General features: G+C 59.5%; 1 protein-coding gene across 1 annotated transcript; it reads right to left on the bottom strand.

Moving 5' to 3' along the window:
* Positions 1-379: 379 nt before the first annotated feature.
* On the bottom strand, positions 380-8,165 carry MLKL (mixed lineage kinase domain like pseudokinase). The gene is made up of 10 exons (XM_085313823.1): positions 7,709-8,165; positions 7,377-7,484; positions 6,765-6,939; positions 6,326-6,423; positions 5,600-5,735; positions 4,927-5,011; positions 3,801-3,952; positions 3,570-3,619; positions 2,917-3,057; positions 380-632 (listed from the first exon to the last, which is right to left on the bottom strand). The coding sequence occupies exons 1-10, from the start codon at positions 8,163-8,165 to the stop codon at positions 580-582; spliced, it is 1,455 nt and encodes a 484-aa protein (XP_085169949.1). The 3' UTR covers positions 380-579.
* Positions 8,166-10,250: the final 2,085 nt, after the last annotated feature.

Genomic DNA, 10,250 nt, shown 5'->3' with positions numbered 1-10,250 from the left:
GGGGGGTCCGGCCTGGTGAGCCCTCAGCGGAGGGGACACGGGCTGCGGCACCTCCCGCGGCCCAGACGAGAAATAACCCTCTCCTGTCCGGTCGTGGTCACGGCGGTGAGGCTCCGAGCCGGGCCGCTCGGAGAGCACCAGCAGGGACGTAGGCGCTAACCCTGCGGCCCGCGCCCATCCCCGCTGCGCGCCAGAGCTTCCAGCGGGAAGGCCACAGCGCGCTCCCCTGATCCACCCAGGCGGAAGGGATCCTCCCGGAGGCCCCTCGTCTTCTCCGAAGCACCGTGGGGCAGGCCCGCTGCGTGCAAGCCTGGAGGGAGCGAGCTGCAGGGCGCCCGCCAGCCACCGCCGCGCTGAAATCAAGAGGCAAACTAGCAGGCACGGCCTCTTGTAGACTTTCAAGTCTTGTCACATAAATACATACGAAGGTGCATTGAACAATCAATCTTTGCAACTAGGGGGAAAGAGGGATAAGCTTCATGCTTTCGGCCTACGGGAGGAAGGCACGTCATTTCTCTGGTCTCGCTTTGGAAGCTGCTTGGCTGGTCTCCTTTGGTCACTCGAGCCTGTCTTTTGCAGTTAGCTTCCTTGGTTTCTGCTTCTCTTGAGGTCAGCCAGCAGGTCCACAATTTCTGCAAAACGCAAGGCTGGTGTGAATYGAACAGAGTATTCTCCCCTGATGAGCTAGTTCTTCCTCACTAACAACAACTAGCGCATCAAATCCCCCTGCCCCAGCCTGACAGCCTCCTGGCACCAGCGTGCCTCCTTGCAGCACTGTGGCTGTGCAGTTCCTCGCAGCTGTGACAGAGAGACGCAAGCGAGTGCAGCTCAAAGAGATGTAGATGTGGAGAGAGACTGGAAAGAGCATCCCTCATCGGTGAGAAGACCTCCTCCAGCTCAGCACCGTGCACKCCCAGCTGAGCAAAGGGCTGCGTGTGTGGTGTAGGGCTAGAGCATTGAAGACACTGTGTGTCCTCTGTATGACTTTGCTGGGGCTAATAAAACTGATGATTTTTCTGTGTTTCCTAGTAGTAGCTCTCAGAGCAGGTGATTCCCTGAGGTACGGTTTCCTAAGAAAACTGCTGTCCAGAGACTGAGATGCCGAGAGCGCAGTGAGAGCTGGGGGGTTTCTTACTCAGACTCTCCAAATCTCTTGTACAGATATCAACCGACTAGGATGGGACAGAAGTGATTAAAGGAAGCTTTCTCCCCCTGGAGAGATGATAGACTGAGGAAAAGGTACTATCTCAATCACCTGTGCCTTCAAGCACAACARAAAGGTTTCTTTATCTTTTTCTGCTGCTTCTTTTAAGTCTTACGATTGAGATCAATTATTTATCTGATGCAAACATAGACCAGCAGACCAGCTTCAAAGGCAGTGAAATCATCCCTAAGGCAGAACAATTCCTGAGATTGCAATTTATTGCTCAAAGCCCAAGGCAGGAAATGTTCCTGTCCTGTGTTGCGACTGCTCCTCCAGCTTACAGGAGCTGCAGGATTTGAGWGGGGACCGACCCACAGTTCCTGCTCCCAGCTCAGTGCTTACTCTTACACGATGCCTAACGAATAGCCTAGCGATTATTTTCGTGGCGTGGATAAATGTTGACTGGGTGAACCATCATGCTATCTACAGGAGGAAGAGATTTTTATTACTAGGTGAGTCCTTAGCATAAAAAGGTGGGACAAGGAGTGATGGCCAAAAGATAAACCCAGCCAAATTCAAATAGAAAGTAGAAAGGGGCAAATTAAYCACTGAAGCAACTAATTGAGAGGTAGAATGGATTTGTCATCCCTTGAAAGCTCTCGGAYATGACAGGACGGCCTTTTAAAAGGATGCTGTCAAGGGAATTCTTGAATGTGACCTTCTATGTAATTGAGAGCACAGAATCAGGGATCATAGTGTTTTTTTTCCCCCCCCCCCATGGATTTAAAATCTAGATTGTAGTTTAGTAAAAATTTTTGCTTTGGCTCAGRTTGGAGGGCCCCAGTCTTCTGATGATCAGGCCTCACTTGACAAGTGTTTTGTCCCTAGGAGATTAAGGACAGGGTTTATCACTAAATACCACTGCTGGGGTGAACAGTGAAAWTTTTCAGCCTCAGGCACCTGCTTGCAATTGGTCTCCTATGCTGCAGGGCTGCTGTCGGCTTAGGAAAGCTGTTAGACAGGGAGGAGTTGGTGTGCCGCTGGCACTGAGCAAGCATGGCAAGGGCATCCTTGAGATGCCTATGCAAAATGTCTGCATGAAAACAGAAGCTGGAAAGCTCAGGATTTAGGTTAGCCCTAAAACGATCTGTGCTTTCACTCAACAGGTCAATGAAGGCTGCAGCRCCCTGGGCAACAGGACAGCTTCAAAAAACCCTTCCACACTGGGTGCCCTAGGGCTCTTAGGGGCTGCAGCAAYGAATTGGCTGCTGCCACTGGCCCTCTGTTCCCTCCCAACTGGGTCCTTTCCGGGAAACGGTCTGTGAACGTGGCCACGAMGAGAAGCGTGTCCTTGCTGAGCGCACAGAGGGTCAGGCAAGCAGCAGACTAGGCAAGCAGGGTTGTTTGCACAGGGCCATCGGCCCTGTGTCGCGCTGCAGTGGGACGGGAGCGGAGGAATGCCCGTTTAAATGCATTGCTGACCTTGGCGGCCTGAGGCCGAGCTGGGCTCGGCCATTTATTGAAAAGATGACAAATCTGGGCACTTGTCTTCTCGACAGGAGATTGACACACGCATACACACGGGTCAAGGGGGCAAAGCTCAGGTAACTGCTGCTCTGGAGCAGACCCCCRTCTGTGGCAGCAGAAGGCCTGGGTCCCTTCAGCGTGGAGAGCAGATGTGCAGGACAGCCCAGAGACACGGAGATGTGGTAGCATGGGACTGGAAGGAGGAGCAGACGGCTAGGGAGATGAGCCTGTGCAGAAACACTTACGCTCAGCAGAAGGGCGCTGGGAAGGGTCAAAGGCCCGGCACTGGTCAATGATTTTCCTCAGGTCTTCAGGACAGTCTTCCCCAACGGGCTCCCGGTAACGGTGTTTGCAGATCTTCTCCCTGATCTCCTGGGGAGTGCAGCCTAAACCGACACACACGCAAACGGGGGGTCAGGACAGTGTGGCAGAGCTCTGCTGCTCCAGGAGGGTGCTGGGCAGGGAAGCCAGAGCAAGGCCACTTTGAGAGCCTTCCCGCAGCCTACGGCACAGAGGAGCCAGCAGAGAAACTGCCCAAACTGTGTCTGCAATGACCCCTCTTCTCTGCCATGAMACCGCCGGGCTCCAGCGAAGCAAGGAGATGTGCTTGTGCTTAAGCACACAGCAACATCCAATAGAGACAGAACTGCCTGCAGGCTTGTGGGTTAAGCGTGTGCTGAAACACTTTACTGGGCTGGAGCTGGAGTCCCAGGAGAAGCCACGTTTGAGGGCTGATGTGCTGCAGGTTGGGCAGACCCAGGCATCCTGGGCAGCACTTTTGGGCCCCACACACCTCTGCGTGCTCAGGGACAGAGGTGGGGGGAGTATCCGAGCCCAGCCAGCATCCTAGCTGTGCCCTGCCGCTTTAAYGCTGGGGAACCGGGTGCTTCTGTCTCACCTTCAAACGGGATTTTGGAGGTGGCAATCTCCCACAGCACGACCCCGAAGCTGAAACGAGAGAAGCAAGAGTTTGTCAGCAACGACCCCGCTACCTTGTCCTGCCTCCTCCCTGTCCCCGGAGGGCGCTGCTGGGCCGTGCCGACCTCGGCGAGCTTGCCCGCTGCTCTGCCAGACATCTGGCTGCCTAGGGCCACCCCTCCCGGGAGAGGGCTGGCTGGGACAGACCCACCTGTATATTTCATAGGGCCTCTTATAGGGGTAGTAGATGTCTTTCAGGTTCTCTGGGGCGACGTAAGCCARTGTAGAGACTCTGTTCCAGTTCTTCTTCTTGACTTTCCTCTTGATGGACGACTCTGTTTCACACAGCTCAAATCCCGACAGCTGAGTGAGATGATGAGAAAGAGAGAAGTGGGATAAACTCCAGGCTGGACACTGGCTCTTAGCTTGAGCTTTCTGGCCTGGCTTCCTCCGGGTTATGTTACGTGGTGGGTCTTCCCTTCCCCCTTGCCGAGAAGGGCGGGCTTCCCGCGCGGGACGTGCCGCAGAGCTGCCTGCTCTCGAGAGCCGCCGGCAGCAGGCTGTAGGCAAGGTTTCCTGGAGCACAGCTCCAGGAGCTGTACTGCTTTCGCGGCACGCAGCCACGGCCAGCGAGTACCGTGTGGTTTCGGTGCCCGCATGCAGCTGCTCCCTGCGAGCCTGGTACAAACTCCATCGCCAGGGACACAGCCCTCTCGCGGTTTTGCAATGACAGCTGACACGGAGACGCCTGCACTCAGGCCAGCCCTTAGGGCCACACGTGCTCGTGGTCAGCAGCTAAATGTAACCTCCTCCTCTTCCTACTCTGCACCTAGAGCAAGTGGCCTGAGCCAAACACCTGGTAAATGTATAAGTCAGTTTAAATCGTCATTAAGTGGCCCGATTTTCAGAGGAGCTGCAGGACCCCTGGCAGTGTCTATGACACAGCACCCAGTGCAGAAACCTACTGGCGTGGCTGGGGACCGGCCCGAACTGGAGACCATGCGGCAAGGTGCCTCGGGCAGCAAGGTCCGGCCTGCAGCCGTGCGTGCTGTGAGGCATACAGCTCCTCCTGCGAGCTAGAGCTGAGCTGGAGGCAGGGCGTTCACCTCCTCTAGCTTCACTTCACGCCAGCGAACGGTTCAGAAACGCTCCCTTTGCTCTGCTGGCGCTAAGATGGAGCCAAATGATGAACTGAGATGTAGGTGTCTAAGGTGACAGGGGAGATGAAGCTCCCCCAGCTGTTATTCTGGATTATGACAATTTTTTTGACTTGGTGGGAGGAGACAACCATAAAAACATGCAAAACTACCCAAAGCTTCTCAGAGTGTGATCCTTACCTTCACGCAGTAATCTCCAGCCACCAAGAACTTGCTGCTGTTAATGCATCCATGCAGTCTGGACTTCTTCTCTGTCTGGTGCAACCTGTGGCCGGCCAGAGCCAAGAGCAATAAGGGCTGGTAACAGTCCCATCTCCGTCTCCGAGCTCCCTCCTCCCGCGCAGGRGGGCCTCGGGGAAGAACTGAGATGCACCCCGGGAAGCCAGCAGCACTGCGTCTGCCTTGGTGCAACGGCCCTGCCAAGCTGACTTCTCCCGCAGCCCCTGCAAGAGCCGCTGCATGCAAAATAACAAGCCGCGGAGGTTTGTGGAGGACAAGCAGGGCACCGTTTGGGGAACTGCAGTCGGAGGGTGACAGTCAGGCTGGTTTAGTGCCCGTTTGGGGAACTGCTAACGCAGTAGGAACTCCTCAAAACTGCCTGACAGGATCGAGCAGCAGAGGAGGTTTCTTCCTTCCAGGGCTTTTGGGGCTTCAGGGCTAGTGACCCAGGGGAAATGGGCGCTGCCACATCCCAACCCACCTCCTAACCCTCCAGCAGCCACCTTTCCAAATGTCCTAGGCCTGGCAGGTGGGAGMAATGGAGTCTAGCTGTCCACCCTGCTTACAGGTGTCAGTGATGCAAGCAGGGCTTGYGGACTGAAGCGGACTAACTTGCCCGCAGGCGGGAGCTCACCGGTAAAGCCCTCTCGCGGCTCCCAGGGCCATCCGAAGGCGCCTCTCCCAGGAGAGCTGCTGCTGCTTGTTGAGCACGTCACGCAGCGTCCCATGCTCGCAGTACTCCATGACGATGGAGAAGCAAGGGCTCCGATCTGGCCCAAGGAGACACCCGTTGGTGGCGGCGTTCATGGAGGAGCGAGCCCAAGACTAGCCAACGCAGCGGTGGCTTCGGCAGCTGCCGCCACATCTCCCAGGCAAGCCAGCGCTGCCTGAGCTCCACTTGGCACAGCAGAACTGGCCACGTGCATGTGAATTTTTGGCCAGGAAGTGTTTTCAGGTTATGTATAAAATGACCAGCAATGTCTCAGTCGCTTAGAGCAAAAGAGTGAGCGTTGCCTTTGAGGAAAGGCACCGTGGAAATTTTTGGTGGAATGGGTATGAGGCCATCAGTCCACTGGGCTCTGCTCCTGCTGCCATCCCGCTCTGCTCCTCGGGCTAAGATAGGCCCATATTTTTTTTATACGTTCTTGTGCTCTACAGCCGTGCAGGGCAATGGCACAGACCTGCCCCATCTCTGCAAGAGCGCAGGAGACGCTGCGCTCCTGGGAGGAAGAGGAAGGAAGTCCCCGAGCAGCCCTGGGCCACCTCTAAGGAGGGACCATGTTGCCACAAGCTGTCTGCCACCAGCCTGTGTCAGGGACAGATGGGGCAGGAAAGGGCAAAATTAGGGCTGCATCCTTACCTTGCTCCTCGATGCAGATGCCATACATGCGCAGGATGTTTGGAGACTCAAACTTCTTCAGSGTTTGAATCTCCTTCTCAAAAATGTCCCTCACCTTCCTGCAGAAAGTTGCAGCGCAGTGAGCCCTGGAGCAAGACGTGATGTTGCGCCTGCCCAGCACCCTGGCTGACACCCCAATGCTTGCGGGAAACCGTGTCCTGCCTAAACGCCCCCGTCCCAGCGAGCCCAGGCATCCCTCAAGGAGATACCTGCTCCGCAGCACGCGCACCCCTCTCCCGTCTGGATTATGGCTCTATCCTGGGAAAAGCTGCATCGTCTTCCCGCCGACCTCCGCCGGCGGCACCCAGAGCTGCAGCAGCAGCGGCAACTGCTGCCCCCGTCCCGGATGCCGCCCGGCTCCGCTCCCGCCTGGCAGGACAACCTGCCCCGGCCGACTCACACAGGGTCGGTGGTCAACGGCCTCTTGAACGTTTTGATGGCGACAGGGTATTTGAGGTACTCTCCCTCGTAGAGGTCGTAGCTGTCGGTGCCCTGCAGGTGCCGGCGGAAGGTGAGCTGCTCCCGCTGGATCTCGGTGATGTCCTCTCTTTTATCCACGTCGGCTTTCTTCAAGCCTGCTCCCCGCGAGGGAACAAGGGGCGGGTTAGGCAGCGCTCGGCGGGCGACGGCTCAGGCCAGGCAGAGAGGACCTTTGTAGAGCCTTCAATCTTTTTTTGGTGGGGGAGAGCGCTCGGTGGTGCCGATGTGGTCGGCCCAGACCTCCTCCCTCAGAAGGAAGGCCTGGGACACAGGGCTCAGGGCCAGCTCTCTGCCTGGCCTACGGCCCCGGCACCACCTTTTCTGATGCGTTTGAGCACAGAGAGACCAGTTGCCCAGGAGGAAGCGTTTTGCTCTAAGGAGGCTTTTTCCGCTCCCTTTTTGCAACGGCAGCAGTTGAGCAAGCCAAGAGCCCGGCCGCACCGCTGCACCCAGCGCGGCACGAACGGCYGAGCCGCCGGCCGGCGCTGCAGGCAGCGGGCCCCCCCGAGAGGCACGCCGCCGACTGACTTACACTCCATCATGTGCACGATTTTATTCAGCTCGCTTTGCATCCAGCCCACCYTGCTCTCCACGCATTGCCTGCTGAGGTGGATCTCCACATCTGCAGGGTTTTCGGTACCTGCAGGAAAAAAGGCAGAGAACCCGATGTCGGGTGAATGTGCACGATGGGCGCTGTTAATTTTTCCAGCGGTCTGAAGCGCAGCTCTGCTCAGACAACCGGCCCGTCGGTTCTCCTGGGCCGTTGCCACGAGGCCAAGGCTGAGCAGCGGCTGGGGAGGGAGCCCCATCTCCAGCCGGCCCCTGTTCTCTCGGGGAAGAGACGTTCGTTGAATGCACACTTACTCGCAATCACCTCGTCCAAGAAAGCCCTGTCGTTCCTCAGGTCCTCGGCGTCCTGCCAGCGGCAGGTCTTTGCCTGGAAGGCCTCCAGGAAAGCCTGCTTCTGCTCCGCCTGCAGCAGGAGCGAGAGCCCTTGGGCAATATCCTCCAGGCGCTCGTTCACCCAGACAAACTCTTCGCCGCTGCTGCGGGCGCACAGGAACTTCTGGATCCAGCTCGCCTGGCTGTACTTCGTCACCAGCTTCTGGGCCTCCCCCAGCGCCTGCAGCAGCTTCTTCAGCAGTTCCTCTTCCTGGTGGGAGATGCGCGTTGCCTCCTGAGCCCTGAGGACCCTCACGGGCTCCAGCAGGATGTGGATGCGCTCCACCAGGCGCTGGCACTGGTGCTTGCAGCACTTCACTTGCTCGAACTGGGCGTAGATGCTCTGGGCTGCGAAGAAGACTCGTTCCACGATGTCCATGTCTGCACGCGCAGCGGCGTCTGGCRGGGGTGAAGCTCGGCACCGTGCGGAGATCAGCGGGATACCGAGCCCGGTCCTAAGGAACAGCCTCAACGTGGCACGCCGCCCTCCTGCTCTCCTGTCCTGAGCGCTTGGGATCGTCCGCAGCGACACGTTGCTCTTTCAGCGCCCGCCTTGCCAGCGCTGGCGTACGTTTGCACCCCAGCGGATCTTAAATTGGATCCTCCGCGCGCGCTCCCGCRGCCGCCCTCCCTCGCCCCCGAGCTTACCCGGCCCCGCTTCGCTCGCCTCCGGCTCGGCGGCCGCCGCGGACTGCGGAGGAGACGAAGGGCGGCCGCGCRTTTATAGGGCGCTCCGCCGAGCCGGGCTTCCTGCGGGCGGCGGAAGGGGCGTTGTGCAAGCCCCCGCGGCTTCTCGCGCTGCCCGCGCCCGCGGGCGACCCCCCGGGGCCGCCGCGCTTCGCGGGGAACACCGGCCGCGGGAGGACGGAAAGGCGGACCAAAAAGGAGCCGGGGGGCCGCCGCGCTGCCCCCGGGCGCCCTCCTTCCGCGCCGGAGAAGCTCCGGGACCTCCCGCTCCCTCCCGCGAGCGCTCGGCGTCAAGCGAGGTGACGAAACGCGGTGCCCGTCACRGCTCCCGGGCCTCCGGGCGCGGGAAACAGCGTCCGGCCCCTGCCCGGAGCACAGGAAACGTCGCAGTTGAGCCTCTCAGTTCATCCGAAAGACGGGCCGATGGTGGGAAGCGCGGGGCGGCACGTGACGCCGTTGCCTAACTTCGGAGAAGTTAAGAAAGCGAGCTGCAGCCCTGGCCGCCTTCCAGGTACCGAGCGCTCCGGTCACGCACGGGCGCCGCGGCTCCCCCGTGCAAGGAGAGCTGCTCGCCCGGGAAATACAACGGCCCGCCTCCGTAACGCGAGCCCCGCCGCCGCCGAAAAGCCCGGCTCGCGCCTGCTTGCGGCGCCCGCACGCTACGTTTGCCCACGCTTGCAGCTGTGCCCTTTTTCAAAGGTTTTATTTTTCAAAATATATAGTCTATTTACAGTTGTAACGTCTACAGTCTTACATACAACTTTATTCCAAACCTTTAAATATCTGCAGTAAACATTAGAAAAAAATAATAAATCACAGGATCAGCAAAAAAAGGCATCTCTTAGCAATTCTGTTCATTGAAGTTTGAGTTAATGTCTACAAAAAACATTAACATGATAAATCTGGCATAGAGATACACCACGCTGGTTAGAATAAGGCAAAATACAGACCTGTGATATCCCCATCCCGACAGGGGCAGGTCCCGGAAAACCCCGCGCCGGGAGCGAGGAAAGAAGGGGGCTTTTCAACCGACCCGAGATCCGAAAGGCCCTCGGAGAGAGCGGAGCGATGCCGGGAGGCGCAGAGCGTCTCGGCGAGGGCGCCCAGGAGCGGGCGCCGCGGTCGGGGCCGCGCTAAGGGCGGCGGGTCCCTTCGACGGCGAGCAGCGGGGCTCAGCCCCCTCCCAAAAGCAGCRCAGCAGCCCGAAGCGTCCGTGCCGCCGGGAGGCGAGGGGCCGCCGGCGGGATACCCGGCGCCTGGTTTGGGGCGCCCCAGCGCCAGGCGAGAGGCTTTGCCGCGCGGCAAGGAGGAGAGCCGGCCGCGAGGAGCCCGGGCGTCCGCGGCACGAGCGCGGAGGGCCGGGGGCACGCCGGCGCGGCGGCCCAAGCGCCCGTGGAAAGGAGAGGAGAGGAGAGGCCCCGGCGATTCATGCAGAGCAGGAGAACCACGGCGAGCRCCCGGCCCCGGAGCGGGGCCGCCTCGCCGAGCCGGTCCTGCCAGCTCCTCCTCTCCGGAAGCGGCTGCGAGGGAGGGCGAGAGGGGGAAGGCGAGAGACGGCGGGAGACCTCGGCAGCACGTGGCGCTGCCCCGTCGGCTCGGCGGGACCCCCGGCACGAGGAGCTCCCAGCTCCCCGAGGGGCCCGGCCGCCCGCTCGCCAGCGGCTGCTGGGTCTCGGCGGAGGCTCCGGCACGCCGCCGGGCTGCCCGGGCACGGCCGTCTCCATCCAGCCCCGGGGAGGGAGGGAGGGAGGGAAGGAGAGGCAGGGCCGGCCGCGCT

The sequence above is a fragment of the Rhea americana genome, unplaced genomic scaffold, assembly GCF_003343005.1.
Source record: "Rhea americana isolate MKP2758 unplaced genomic scaffold, rheAme1 scaffold_397, whole genome shotgun sequence".
NCBI classification, from domain to species: domain Eukaryota; kingdom Metazoa; phylum Chordata; class Aves; order Rheiformes; family Rheidae; genus Rhea; species Rhea americana.
This window is presented reverse-complemented; position numbering and strand designations above follow the sequence as displayed.